This window comes from Solanum lycopersicum, chromosome 9 (genome assembly GCF_036512215.1).
Source record: "Solanum lycopersicum chromosome 9, SLM_r2.1".
NCBI lineage: Eukaryota > Viridiplantae > Streptophyta > Magnoliopsida > Solanales > Solanaceae > Solanum > Solanum lycopersicum.
Window position 1 is genome coordinate 6,065,623 of NC_090808.1, and position 15,144 is coordinate 6,080,766.

Below are 15,144 nucleotides of genomic sequence, written 5' to 3' on the forward strand. Positions count from 1 at the left end.
AGAATTTTTTGTTGTTTTAAAATGAGAAGAAATTACTCTATTTATAGACAACAAATGGTAGTGTGAACAAATATTTATTGTGCCTTATCGAAAATGTTACAACTATTTGAAAAAATTGCAACTCTTTGGAAAGTTAACAACCTTTCATAAAAGTCGCAACTTTTCATAAAAGTCACGACTTTTGAAAGAAGTCGCAACTATTCATTAAAGTCGCAACTCTTCATTGAAGTCGCAACTTTTCATTGAAGTCACATCTTTTCAAAGAAGTCGCATTTTTTCATAAAAGTCATAATTTTTCAAAGAAGTCGCAACTTTTCATGAAAGAGAAAGACTAGTTCTAGAAATAAAAAAAATTAAAAGGAAATTTTTGCCTGTGTTAGTGCTACGTAGGCGAACCTAGGATTTTCTTTTATATAAATATATGATTCTATATTAGAAAATTATTTTAGAATAAAATAATAAATCTAAAATCAATCTCCGAATTTAGATTATGATATATTAGCCATTAAGAAAATATTGTATACTAAAATTGCAAATTTATCCAAATTAAGGGTTACTTTTTTATTATTATCAAACTTAAACTGAAGAAGCATTTTGACTATTTTAGCTCTGCAACTTCCTGATTTCAGCTCCAAAATTCTTCACCCTTCAATCTCTCGTAAATCCTCTGGAAAAACCCCCTAATTGTTAGGGTTTTAGTAAAACTCTTCGATTCTCGTTAAATTTCACTTCAATTTTTTTTTGTATTTTCGAAGATTTAGTTAATCAAAATTGCGAAAATTGTGATTCAAATCGACGATCTAGATGAAAACTAGGGTTTTTTTACTCTGTTTTCTCATCCTTTCGTCGAATTTCTCTCATTTGCAATCGGAGGAAACGAAGACGAACAAATTCAGAGAACGAGAAGCTACAGATGATTCCAGTGCTTATCCAAATATGTAATGTTTCGATTCACTTCAATCTCCTATGTGTTTACTTGCAAGTGCTGTGGAAAATTTGTTGATTTGACTGTAATGCTAATTTTTGGTTGTAATTTTAGCTGCATTTGTATTCTTTAGTGTTTAATGAGTATTTGTTGTGTGTATTAGCGTGTATTTTGATCAATCTCCTATTTTGTGTAGCTATATTTGGAGTTCAGTCAATCTCTTTTATATTCAGTTAGACGCACCATGGAAAATTTGTATGCTGATTTAATGTTGTTGTAAGAGAGATGTTTGTTTTCAACTCTTGCTTCCTTGTTGTTTATACTCTTCCTATTTCAATTTATACGACATAGGTTGATTGGCTACAAAGTTTACGACAAAAGGGAATAGTTTTGAAACTTGTGGTCGGAACAACTGTGTTGTTATAAAGCTTTTGAAACTGCTGGTTTTAAATATGCCATACCATTTCTGTGATAATAAAAGCTTCTTATTAAGGGTAAAATGAAAAGTTCAAGTTAAATCATTTCTGAATTTAGAAATGTGTCATTCATTTTGGAATAGATTGATATGGAAATGTGCCATTCTTTTTGGAAAGGAGGGAGTACCGGAGTAGTAATTATTGGAAATTTCTCTACTTATTTTCGTGATTTTTCTTTTATCAGTGTCAAACCGTGTTTAGCGATATTTGCAGTTAGTTGATGATAGACTAAGAAAGCAGTAAGAGCTCTTGCGGATTAAAATAAAGTTGAGACTGTATGTTTGAGGAACGGAAAAGGGTAAAAAATGTCTTCCTTCCATCTATTGGATAAATTTGACCCTCTTCCACATATTGGATAAAAAATATCCTTAATGTAGTAGAAGTGGCTCAAAAATGCCTCTTCCAAGTTCCACCTATTGGATAAAGTATATCCTTAAATTTTAACTAAATATGTGGCCTTCATTAAATACGTGCCCATGACCTTCACTAGTTCTCACAATGAGATCTATTTAGTTGATAATTAAACTATCATCAACTCCCATGGTCCCATGAAAAATGGATGCTTATGGCTGGCTCTCAAGTACTGACATAATTGTGAATTGTGATATATACAATATATAAACTTTTTGTAAATACTAAGCTTGAGATAAGCAGCCCCGCAATGCTCAAATTTTTGAAAGAAATGACATCGCAATATATGCTAGTTCAAATTTTATGGGACCAATAAATAAGTCCACGTATTTGATTAAATTTCATATAATTTTGTCGTTATTGAAGGGTCAGTTTTATGCCTGAAAATAACTTTAGGGGCAAGCTTGTTCCAATAGGTGTAAGGAGAGTATTTTTGAGCCATTTCTAAGACATTAAAGGCATTTTCACCCTTTAAGTGGAAGGAGGAGAATTTAGAGCCATTTCTAATAATTTAGGGACATTTTTTAATCCTTTTCTGTTTGGGGAATATGCTCGCATTCTTAGTTTCTTTTTTGGTGGACCTATGAAGTTCCAGTTTGTATGGAAATTCTTCCCTTCTCTGTTTTTTATTTGACATCATGAGAGAAATGGTTAAAAAATGCTTCAACTTTTTTGCTTATCAACAAGACAATTAAAAAATTGTTCAGTTCTTTAAAATGTATTCTGCAGAGATGAGGATGAATTGCTGAATACACAATGCCCCCAGCATTTGGAGCTAAGATGGCAGACAGAAGTTAGTTCTAGCGTGTATGCCTCGCCCTTGATAGCTGACATTAACAGGTAACATGATACAAGCTTCTGATTTTTGTTCTGTAATTTTATTTTGTTTGACATGTTCTGTATTTGTTTCTTGGATTGTGATTCTTTAGTGGTAAGAGTTCTGCATTAACTTACTGTCACAAACTTGTTTAATCAATGGAACTGTGATGAAAGAGAAAAAAGAAAGTTAATCATATTGATTTTCTTTGTTCTGGTGGCTGGAATTTTCTTTGTTCTGATTTTTGTTCTGTAATTTATTTTGTTTGACATGTTCTGTATTTGTTTCTTGGATTGTGATTCTTTAGTGGTAAGAGTTCTGCATTAACTTACTGTCACAAACCTTGTTTAATCAATGGAACAGTGATGAAATAGAAAAAAGAAAGTTAAACATATTGATTTTCTTTGTTCTGGTGGCTGGAATTTTCTTTGTTCTGTAATTTATTTTGTTTGACATGTTCTGTATTTGTTTCTTGGATTGTGATTCTTTAGTTTTAAGAGTTCTGCATTAACTTACTGTCACAAACTTGTTTAATCAGTGGAACTGTGATGAAAGAGAAAAAAGAAAGTTAATCATATTGATTTTCTTTGTTCTGGTGGCTGGAATTTATAAGAGAGATAACCAGTGAATTTACATGGTAAGTGAGTGTGTCTTCAAGCACACTCCCCTCGCATCAAAGAGATTAATAAAAGCAAAATGTACCATTATACCAGTTCTACCAAATTTGACGACTATGATTTTTTGGAGTTTAACATATCATTGCAATGTTTTCTTAATCTATTCCTTTTGGCTCATTTATTCATCCTAACAATATTTTCAATTTCTATGTTAGTGATGGGAAGCTTGAGGTTATAGTACCTTCGTTTGTTCATTACTTGGAAGTTCTGGAAGGTTCTGATGGAGATAAACTGCCAGGTATAATTTGTGGGATGTTGGTAGTGAGAGTAAATTCAAGCACTTCTATGAAAATTTAAATGAGAACTATTTGGTTGCCACGGAAGACTGGAAATACCCCGTACCTGGTGCACAGTCACCCAAACTAGCTTATAAATTGGATCTGAATTCAAATTTGGCATATCGAAGGACAAAATAATGTGTTATATGAATATTTTTATTGAAGAATACTCATGAAATGTGAGAATTATGTAAAACGGGGATGATATTTATGTTAATTATATTACTTCACCTTATCAGGATGGCCAGCTTTTCATCAATCTACCATTCATTCCAGTCCTTTACTGTATGACATTGACAAGGATGGAGTGAGGGAAATCGGTTTGGCCACCTACAATGGTGAGGTGCTCTTTTTCAGGTAATGCTACAGCATCTTTCTTTATATTGTCTTCTTTTAGTAATCAGATATTTTCTTGATTCAACATGACATGGTTGGCATCTAAATAGGGTGTCAGGATACTTGATGTCTGATAAACTTGAGATTCCTCGGTTGAAGGTCAAAAAGAATTGGTATGTGGGTTTGAATTCAGTCCCTGTGGACCGTTCTCATCCGGATGTCCACGATGACCAACTAATCCAGGAGCACCTGATGGAATCTGTAGTCCGTAAGTATTTCCCTTTTTTACGTGCAAGTCAAATGCATCTCTACCTCCATGAGGTAGTGGTAAGGTTTGTGTAGATTCTACCTCCCTAGACCTCACTTAGTTGGACTTCACTAGGTATGTACGTGCAACTCAAAATGGGCATAGAAATTCTGGAAATTTTCCATTGATATATCTTTCTTTCCTCTTTTAATGCCTGTTTGTTTTCCTTACATATACAAAACTGAACCAGAATAGGATCGCAGTGATCTTTTCTTTTCCAAGTGTGCTCATGACACTTGTTAGAAGTCTGAAGCAGCAGAAATTTATTTTCATTCATTAATTTCATAAGTTAATAGTGCTGGGATCAAAATTTACTGCCTCTTAAACTATAAATTATCCAGTTTGAATTCTTTCTTCTAGTATGTATTATGGTTTGTCACTTGTATTTTGGTACCTTGGGTAACATTTCATCTATAATTGGGTATCTTATCATGTTTCATGGACTTAAATAAGACTGGGCAATGGACCGGAACGGGACGAGTTGACCGGTGAGTTGACCGGTACCGGGATGAACCGGACTGGAATTACCGGGATGGATACTCGGTTCTGTCCCGTCCCACTATATACCGGGATGGAACCGGAATGAAACGGGATGACACATCTAGTTATTTCAAAAAATATTTTTTTTGAATTATGAAAATATGAATTTTTATTTTATTTTTCTAAATTTAAATTAATAGTTTTTAAATTTATGATGTAATTTTTTACTTAAGTTTATTTTAAAGATTGTTTTTTAAAACTTTTTACTTATTAAGTTTGCAGGTTAAGTCTAATTAAGTTTTCAAGATTTATATCTTTTGGAGTTTATAAGTTATTACTTATTATTTATTAATATGTTATAATTTATAAGTTATATTTATAACTTGCAATTTAAACAAATTAAATTTGTAATTTTAAAAAATTAAATAAAAATAAGGATAAAACAACTACACAAATAAAAAAATATCAATTTAATTTATTAAAATTTGTATTACAAATTACAATTTCAATTTACAGCTATTAGTAAAGTGCATAGTTTACGCAACCACCTTCGAGGAAGGGTTCTATTTCAACTAAGAGCCTGTTTGGCTCAGCTTAAAAGCTGGTCAAACTGACTTAAAAAGTTGGGTTTTGACTTATTTAGCTGTTTGACAATACTCAAAATAACTTATTTTAAGTTAAAAAAAACTTATTTTAAGCCAAAAGTTAAAAGCTGGGGTAGGGGTGCTTTTTTATTTTTAGCTTATAAGCTGTTTTAAGTTGACCATATTTTTATCTTTTTGCCCTTAATATTTTTATACAATCTCCAAATTACTCACATAACCCTAACATCTCTTTCTTCCATTTTTCCCTTTTCACGTTTGGCATAGCAACTTCAGCACTTTTATCCAAACACATAACTGCTTATTTTAAAAATAAGTTTCAGCACTTTCAAAAGTACTTTTTTAAAGCTACTTTTATTAAGCCCATCCAAACGGGCCCTAAGTCTCGAATGTAATACTAATGTAATACTAATAGGGGATAGTTAGGTTACTTGGGTAGTTTTATTAGTTAATATAAAATATAAATTATAATTTATAAATATTTAATATAAATTAATTAATCAGAACCGGACCGAACCGGACCAAAACCGGAGTAAACCGGTACCGGTACCAAACCTCGGTTCCGTTCCGTGCCCCGGTTCCGGATGTCCTATTCCGTCCCGTAGGCAACCGAACCGGACCGGTACCAGAACATCCCATTCCGTTGCCCAGCCTTAGACTTAAAGCGCTCCCTGTTTATATGTTTTTTCATATTTCAGTGTTTTCCAGTGAGATTTAGCCTGGATTCAGCCTTCAGTATCTATTTAGATTTAACAAGCTACTATGGAATGACTAGTTTCTTGAAGTGATCATATCTTTGTGTTTCAGGAGATATTCATGCATGTCATTTAATAAACATTTCCCGTCGTATGATAATCCCTATGGCCTCTTGAAGTGGAAAGCCATGGGTTTGACCTGCATCAACTTTTACTATATCCTATGACATATCATAGATGTGAAAATTTTCTTTTAGGTCATAATTCATCTAGTCACAGTGGCAACCATTCAGACTCTACAGCATCAGCTTTTCACAATGAGACACATTCTGTTCTGGAAGAAGTCCACCATGATGCATCTACTCACAGTGGCAACCATTCAGACTCTACAGCATCGGCTGTTCACAACGAGACACATTCTGTTGTGGAAGAAGTCCACCATGATGCATTTAATGCTTCAATATCTTTGCCATCAGAAGTTTCACATGACAACTCTTCTAATTTAGAGGACCAAAAGGGAAAAAATAACATTTTAGATGATGCAGAAACTAACATGGCTAACTTAAACAATAGTATTCTGAGTTCTGAAAATGAGAAAATTAGGAATATGGTAAATGGAACCAATACCGGAAGAAGGCTTCTTGAAGATGGCGTGTCAAAAAGAGCTGAGGAAGATGTTCAAGCTGCAACTGTGGAAAATGAAGAAGGTCTAGAAGCGGATGCTGATTCATCTTTTGAGTTATTTCGTGACAGTGATGAGTTGGCAGATGAGTATAATTACGATTATGATGATTACGTTGATGAGCACGCGTGGGATGATGAAGAATTTCAGGAGCCAGAGCATGAGAAAGTAGAGGATTATGTGGCTATTGATGCTCATGTTTTGTGTACGCCTGTAAGTTTTTTACAAGGTTATATGATAGATATTTATTATGATCCTGATGGGTTTATACTTTTAAGGGTCTTATCATTTGTATCAGGTCATAGCAGACATTGACAATGATGGGGTGTCAGAGATGATTGTTGCAGTTTCCTATTTCTTTGACCATGAGTAAGTTCTCTCTTATGAAGTGCTGCTTTTGTTCGTAATGCTGTCTTGTTTCGCTTTGCTGATTGCTTCATTTATTGTGTCGTTAGAAAGTTACTATATTTTCCTGGTGCAGTGCGTGCTTATGAAAACTGCAAAACATGTTTTTTAAATTGTCACTTGCAAAACATGTTAGCTTTCGGGAAAGCGGTTCTTATCTATAATCTGATCGTTGCTAGGCTTGTTGAACATGCTGGTTAGGTTGTTACTAATCTTGAATCAGCTCTTCATTGGATAGGTTGATTTCAAAGCACAGTTTAGCTCTAACAAATAGTGCAATTCGTAGAGTCTTAACAGCTTGAGTGGTTATTTGTGTCTCAGCCACTACTTCCTTGATGTCTCTCATCTTTGCTAATTGAGGACGCTTAAATTTCTTATGGAACACATGTGCTTTGTAGTAACTCATGTCTTAGTTTTATGTCGATGTATACCCCTTTGTTTGCTTCATTTTAGGTGTCTACTAGCATTGGCAACAACTATTGCTAGTTTCGTCTAGTGCATATGTCACTGCCGACTGATCTTTAATCAACAGGTACTACCAAAATTCGGAGCATTCGAAGGAGCTTGGAGACATTGAGATTGGAAAATATGTATCTGGTGGTATTGTTGTTTTTAATCTAGATACCAAGCAAGTTAAATGGACTCAACAACTGGACCTAAGTACTGACTCAGGGAACTTCCGTCCCTACATCCACTCTTCCCCTACGGTAGTTGATTTGGATGGTGATGGAAATTTGGACATTCTAGTTGGGACCTCTTATGGATTGTTTTATGTCTTGGATCACAAGGGTAATCTGTCTTCATTTGTTTTATCTTCTTGTCATGTTACTATATACTTTTCAAGCATCTTTAAACTTTCAAATTTCTATGATCCACCTGAAAAGTAAATACCCCTTTTATGTCATGATATTTTTACTTTGTGCCATTTTCTTCTAAAGCTTGCATGTGCCCTTTCCCTGCTAGCTTTCCTTTTAGATTGATTAAGCCCATGAGTTTGAGGTAGTTCCTGGTTGAAACCAATAGGTAGTTGATTGGTGCAACTTTATCCATTGACGTGGGTTGTATACACGTCTATCTTGTAGAGGAATAAGCAAGAGCATCCTTTTGTAGTCTGATCTATATATATTATTGTGCATCATAGCCTTTACCATTTCAAAGCAAAAATATTATTGTGCATCATCATAATGTTTTGAAGGCTTAAAGATTTACTGTGTCAGGGAAAGTGAGGGATAAGTTTCCTCTTGAAATGGCTGACATCCAAGGAGCAGTAATTGCAGCTGATATAAATGACGATGGCAAGATTGAACTAGTTACTACAGATTCACATGGGAATGTTGCTGCATGGACTGCACAGGGCAAAGAAATTTGGGAAAACCATCTTAAAAGCCTTGTTCCTCAGGTATACTATGGTTTCCTGTCTCCACAAATTTTCAACTAGGCGGAGTGTGATATGAATGCAAAACTTTTAAAACCCCAGGGACCTGCCGTTGGTGATGTGGATGGGGATGGCCATACCGATATCGTTGTTCCAACAGTTTCAGGGAATATTTATGTTCTCAGTGGCAAGGATGGCTCCATTATACGCCCATATCCTTACAGGACTCATGGTAGAGTGATGAATCAAGTTCTTCTTGTTGATTTGACCAAACATGGGCAAAAGAAAAAAGGGCTTACAATTGTCACTACATCATTTGATGGTTACTTGTATCTCATAGACGGACCTACATCATGTGCTGATGTTGTAGACATCGGTGAAACATCGTAATATATATCCTTAGATTCTCTATTTCTATTTTCTTCTGTTCTCTTTTTAAAAAAGCCATATTTGGACATCTTCTTTTCTCTGCTTTTGTTCACAGATACAGCATGGTCTTGGCTGACAATGTTGATGGTGGAGATGACCTCGATCTTATTGTGACTACCATGAATGGCAATGTCTTCTGTTTCTCGACACCTTCTCCACATCATCCCCTCAAGGTACTCAACAAGATCATCCTTTTTTGGCTTTGCTTGGTTAAGATCTTTGATCAGTAGTATCTGCATGATATCAACTGCAGTCATGGAGATCACCTAACCAAGGGAGAAATAATGCTGCATATCGATTAGATCGTGAGGGAGTCTATGTTACTCCATCATCAAGAGCTTTCCGCGATGAAGAAGGCAAGAGCTTTTGGGTTGAAATAGAAATTTTTGATAGATACAGATACCCATCTGGGTCTCAAGCTCCATATAATGTCACGGTAAAAGAGCTTTACCTTCTAGTCAAGTTTGACTTCTATTAATCTCTCTCACTGCTTACTGGTGAGTAATGGTCCTTTTTTTATTTCTCAATTACTACACAGGTGAGTTTGTTAGTACCCGGCAATTACCAAGGTGATAGAACTATTAAGCAAAATAAGATATTTAATCAACCTGGAAAACATCGGCTTATGCTGCCAACTGTTTCTGTGAGGACTGCTGGTACAGTGTTGGTGGAGATGGTTGACAAAAATGGGCTATATTTCTCTGATGATTTCTCCTTGACATTCCATTTTCATTATTATAAGCTGTTAAAATGGCTTCTCGTTCTTCCTATGCTGGGGATGCTTGGTGTGCTTGTCATTCTTCGTCCGCAAGAGGCCATGCCATTACCATCATTTACGCGAAACACCAACCTCTGATGTTGCTTTCACAAAAAATATAACACATCTCCTTTGGGTTATAGAAATGAGGCATCTTCTCTAGCTGGAACTTTGAGCTGACAACGGCCTTTGTGAGTAGATGTACGTTTAACTGTATAGGGACAAGGGATAATTGCTTTTGATCCTACCTGAATCTGAATTGTGAGCATACAAGTTGGTTTGTGCCATTATTGTACCCTTCCCCAGGTGTAACATACTTATAATTGCTAGACACATTCGAGTAAACAATGATTATTTATGGAACTACATGTTTGTTCCGAGGCGGATACTTTCATCTCTCTCATAAGTTTTGTACTCTTACTTTAGTACTGTATGATGACAATAGAGCTAAGTTGAACCACATTGTTCTTCTGTCAGATTGTTTATCTTGTATGTTTGAGTGAACCATTTATGCTTTTGCCGGTAATGTTTTTACGTGCCTCGTTACAATTGAAGAGACCATAATTGATATGCTGGAGCAGATCGTAGATTTCTTCAACTGCTTATATTCCTTCACCAATTACGTCAATTCATTATAGTTGAGATTTTAATTGATAATCAAGACATGTGATTTATGCGATCTTGTGTTAAGATGAAACACAAATTTCAATTCTAATTTAAAATGGGACTCTCAGTTCGACTCCTAACCCACATTTTAGACCAAAACTCCAAAGTGCCTAGTTTAACGTCTACAATGACCAATGTCGACATTCTGGGTCATGAAAATACAAAGATTTTGACCTTGAGAATGCATAAAGAAGTGCCAATGGAGAATGTAAGATGAATATTGGTTGAAAAAGAACAAACTCTCTATTCAACATGCCTTTCTTGATTGAGCTGATCAGATACCACATGAATACGAAAAACAACTATGTGTGGAACAGTTCTTCAAGGGCAATGCTCCTGCCTCGGAAAACGATCTTTTCATGCTTTTTTTTCTGGCAAACTAGATCACAGTGAGTTAAATTGAATCGAGAAGCTCATAATGGATGAGTTTGATTTGTCAGTTGAGCAGCCGACCCAATCATGAAGCTATAATGAGGAGTATTTTACAATAAAACAAGTTTTTTGAGCAGATACTGGACATGGATTGAGACTAGGAACTGAACTCTATGAGATAGAATCCCCTGAACCATCAGCTCTCCGGCTCCCCTTTCTCTAGTGGCTTACCCTCAAGGGAAAAGACTCTCCCACGACAAGGTTTTACACATAAGCTACAATGGATATGTTGGAACATCTCACCAGCCTTAAACATATATAAATTATGGGTTCTTCAGAGTTCAGAGTGGGCCGGTTATGTTACGACAAAATGTAGAAATTGGAGTGACTGAACTAATAACCTGTAAGCTGCAGGTCCTTATGTAGGTTGGTTATCTTGCATAAATTGGCAAAAAGACTACAAAACTTCGCACAAACCTTTCTAAGAATTCATCATACGGTCCATGTACTTGCACTTGTACCTCTCCCCATGTAAAAAGGCAAGGCATATACAACATTTGAGACTAAGAATGAGTATCTAATAACGTACTCCAAGGGACGACTAAGAATGAATATCTAATAATTCCTACTAAACAAACTGTTAAAGTAGAATTTCAAAAACCAAATGAAAGAACAAAGGTAAAACAACTCTTCTGATGAGTTTGGTCATCATGACTCAAAAACTATTTCCAATTCTAACTCATTGAAGAGATAACAGAAGATTTTACAGAACCATTGAGGTTGGAATTTAGCTTAGTCGAGGTTCTAAGCAGTCCACGATCAGGTCAGTCAAGCAAAGGGAGTAAGTGCAAACTGCCATACTGTGGCTGGGCCACCTTTGCCCAAGGATGGTAAATTGAATCCTCTCTTGACAACTGAGTTCTAAACAAAAACGAAATCACATTCTCGTTTAATAATAACAGTGTCCGGTGAAACTTGTGTTCATCTTGACTATTCCACCAAGTGCCTGCTACCTCCCATCAGGTACCAAGGTAAGTTTGCCCAGCAAAGCTTAGGCAGATGGGGATAAACTTAATTATGACTCGGCTGGGATTTGAACCTCGACCTTGTTAGTTAAGAAGAGCTACGCTCCCTTACTTGGTGGCATCAAAAAATTTAAGTCATACATAACATGGGGTTACATTAGATTTGTATCATCAAGGAACAAAACTAGTATAGCAAAAAACACGTTCCATTGCAAAGTTGACAACCAAGAATAGATTTATATACAAGTCTAGAGAATCCAGTATCAGTCTGTAAATCTGAACAGAAAGAAAAAGCATTTGTTGATGCACTTACAAGTATATCCATAAGAAAAAAGACAAGAGAGCTTAGAAGAACATTAATAGACCTGTAAAACAGGCCTTTTCCCAAGCCTTTTGATTTCTCTATCCATTTGACCAGTGAGCATTAAACCAAACATCTTGAAATCACATAACAAAGACCAAAAAGGGTGTCCAAATGTTGCAGGAACATTCCCTTCAACAAAAAAATGACTACACCAAGCCAAGCCATACCCAAGAATTGGCACAAGTATCACAAACCACTTATTAAACAGCAGGGTGTAAGCCAAGCATAAGATACTGCAAAGTGTACCAAGAAAATGCCAACGCCTTGTTGCTGGTTTTGAGTGTTGATTCATGTAGTAAGGCCAAAATTCCTCCATGCTTCTGAAATTCATAGCTCCCCAAAACTGCAAACTTAACCAAACAAACAAAAAATTGGAATTCTTGATTAAAAATCAGATCTTGGAACCAATCATCAATAATACAGAAACATTTTATCAAGAAAAACAGTTCAAGAAACCCCAAAAATGCTTAGTTGAATCAATTTTCTTGGGGGGGTTTGGCTCTAAGGTCAATACCTTGGAGTTCACAATCAAAAAACCCAGAAATCTAATCAACAAATTAAGGTTCTGGGTATGACAAAAACACAAACTTTAGCAGCAAGATCCAATAAAAATTGGTGTGGTTGACCAGGTATGTGATTTTATTTATTTTATTTTTTAAAAAAAGATGTAAAATTGTGGGCCTTACTAGGTAATACTATTTGTTTGGGAAATTAAAGAAATAAAAAAGGGAAAGGTGGGTTTGAAGTTATCATCTTCAAAATAGTAATTTTTTTGTAAAATGGTCTTTTTTTTTTTTTCTTCAAGAGATGTGTGATGGCAAAAGAATTTATGATATTTCAGAAATGTGTTGATTGGTCCCATTTTTATCTTGTTTTTTTTCCATGTTGAAACATTGTCATTTTGTCCTATTGTTAGTTTGTTACTTGTTGGGTAACTAAAAAAAGATGTTTGTTACTTGTTGGGTAACTAAAAAAAGATGTTTGTTACTTGATGACTTTGGGGATTGGTAATTGAATATCACCGGGGCAAGTTTGTTACTTGATAACTTTGGGGATTGGTAATTGAATATAACTAGGATCTTTGCTACCCAAAGAAAAAAGGAATAAAAGAAGACATTATATAACATGACCCTTAATTTGGCTTTAATAGATAACATGACTTTTATTTTGAATATGTATAAGTAGACACTTAAATTAGTATAAAATTGAACAGTTAAACTTATTTGTTCTACATGACAATTTTGTATCCTACATGACTAACTATGTGTATCATGTCATGTTTTGGATATGTATTAATAGACACTTAAATTGGAATAAAATTGAATAGTTAGACTCATTTGTTCTACATGGCAATTTTGTGTCCTACGTGACTAACTATGTGTATCATGTCATGTAGGACACGTGTGTCTACTTGTTCAATTTTATGTAAATAATCGAACAGGAAATAATCGGACAAAAGCTTTCAACAAAAATCTCATTAACTAGGGTTCAGGTGATAATCAATGGCGGACCTACCCTTCGTCGAAGAATTACGTTGTATATAGTGATCAAATTTTTGTTTAATAAATATAAATACATAAATCGACACCTCTTGAAACAAATTTAAAAGGTATAGTCTATTGGTTAGGGACTCCATGAAGTCATGTGTTCAAGCCTTTACTAGTCTCATTATAACTTTTAATCACTATAACCGTTGATACCCCTTAATGAAAATCCTGCATACCATAGTCACAATAGTTGAGAAATTAGAACTCAGAGTAAAAAACACAAAGCAAATTCAAAATTCATGGAACCTTGGATAGTACCCTAAATTTATCTTTTATTGACTGAATTTAAATGTAGGGCATGAATACAAACTTAGTCCAACACTGTGAATAGCCCTGATATCTGATTGTAAAACTATTGGGTTGAAAAACTTTGGTGGAGACTTCATTTTCTAAAGCCTAAGGAAGAACACTAGCTTTCTTTGATGAAATCTTTTACTTTTTGCTTGATCTTGATAAAAGAAGCCCTTTGTGGAGTTCTTAGAGTGGAAGAGCTTGTGCAAATCTTGGATTGAAGGTTTCTCTTTATATTTTGAATTTTTGACATGGAAGATTTAGGGTTCTTGATGGAGAAGAGGAACCCTAAGTGAGTTTTTTGAGAAAAACATTTAGAAACTTGAATGCTTAGGTTGATGATTACGAGAGGACAACCAGTTAGTTGAATGATTTACTCATTTAAAACGCCCAAAAAAGACTTAAAATTGAGGTTAAAAAGCTCGGAAAAGGATCAAAGTAACCTTGGAACACCTGCATGAAGTTTCTGGAACCGTGGAACATTCCATCATCCGTAGTGTCGGCCATGAAACAACGAATGCATGACAAAGATTCACTGAAACAGGCATAACTTTTTACTCTCAACTCTCATTAATGTAAAATTGATGGAGTTGGAAAGAAGACTCATAAACCTTTTAGTTTGATAGGGTATGGGCCACCTAACTCTTCATATTTAAGAGATATGATTGTTTGAAGTTGACCTACGTGAAATCTTATATCGAAACTCAATCTGTAAGGAAACTTTCAACTCAACTTTGTGATAAATGGTTCTTATTACTTTAATTACTCTCCAAATCTATTTTCACCCTAAAGAATTGACCTTAACACCTAAGCACAACTATCACCTTATAGGACCTTATACGTGTATGAAGAATGGTTTGAGTCTTAGCTTAGAAATTTTCGAGGTGTTACAATTTTTCTTTGGGAAAAGCTACACAAATTAGACCTATTAGATGAAGTATATACCCAAATCAGACTCACGGTTTAAACTAATTACCCGACTCCCCTTTTATTCTACTTATTGAACCACTACTTCTTCATCTTGATACCATCAAGTATGATACAACTATATCAGATAATGCCCACTATTATTATGTGGGAAATGTGGAGTTCCAAATATGGGGTCAAATATGAAGATGAAGAACTCTCGATGCAGAAATCCACCACTTTGTTCAACCTCAATATCATCCAGCACTCAAAACTTCAGTTGCTAAAATTTCCTTCCCTGATGATTGGCCCAACTTTATC

The 15,144-nt window shown here is 35.0% G+C and overlaps 2 protein-coding genes across 4 annotated transcripts; one reads left to right on the top strand and one right to left on the bottom strand.

Moving 5' to 3' along the window:
• The first annotated feature begins 539 nt into the window (after positions 1-539).
• Positions 540-10,128, top strand: LOC101254824 (protein DEFECTIVE IN EXINE FORMATION 1). Of its 2 annotated transcripts, none has more exons than XM_004246296.5 (13): positions 540-938; positions 2,542-2,652; positions 3,462-3,544; positions 3,824-3,941; positions 4,031-4,188; positions 6,262-6,899; positions 6,985-7,055; positions 7,624-7,880; positions 8,309-8,490; positions 8,569-8,852; positions 8,951-9,068; positions 9,149-9,331; positions 9,434-10,128. In XM_004246296.5, exons 1-13 carry the CDS (start codon positions 805-807, stop codon positions 9,749-9,751), a joined length of 2,655 nt encoding a protein of 884 aa, XP_004246344.1. In that variant the 5' UTR covers positions 540-804; the 3' UTR covers positions 9,752-10,128. The 2 variants fall into 2 exon arrangements, with proteins under 2 accessions (XP_004246344.1, XP_069144968.1); XM_069288867.1 differs by having other exon boundaries at positions 597-938; positions 2,520-2,652.
• A 1,777-nt stretch (positions 10,129-11,905) lies between these two features.
• Positions 11,906-12,733, bottom strand: LOC101254515 (uncharacterized). 2 transcript variants are annotated; one of them, XM_010327502.4, is made up of 2 exons: positions 12,594-12,733; positions 11,906-12,429 (listed from the first exon to the last, which is right to left on the bottom strand). In XM_010327502.4, exon 2 carries the CDS (start codon positions 12,408-12,410, stop codon positions 12,072-12,074), a length of 339 nt encoding a protein of 112 aa, XP_010325804.1. In that variant the 5' UTR covers positions 12,411-12,429; positions 12,594-12,733; the 3' UTR covers positions 11,906-12,071. The 2 variants fall into 2 exon arrangements, with proteins under 2 accessions (XP_010325804.1, XP_010325803.1); XM_010327501.4 differs by having other exon boundaries at positions 11,906-12,422; positions 12,594-12,731.
• Positions 12,734-15,144: the final 2,411 nt, after the last annotated feature.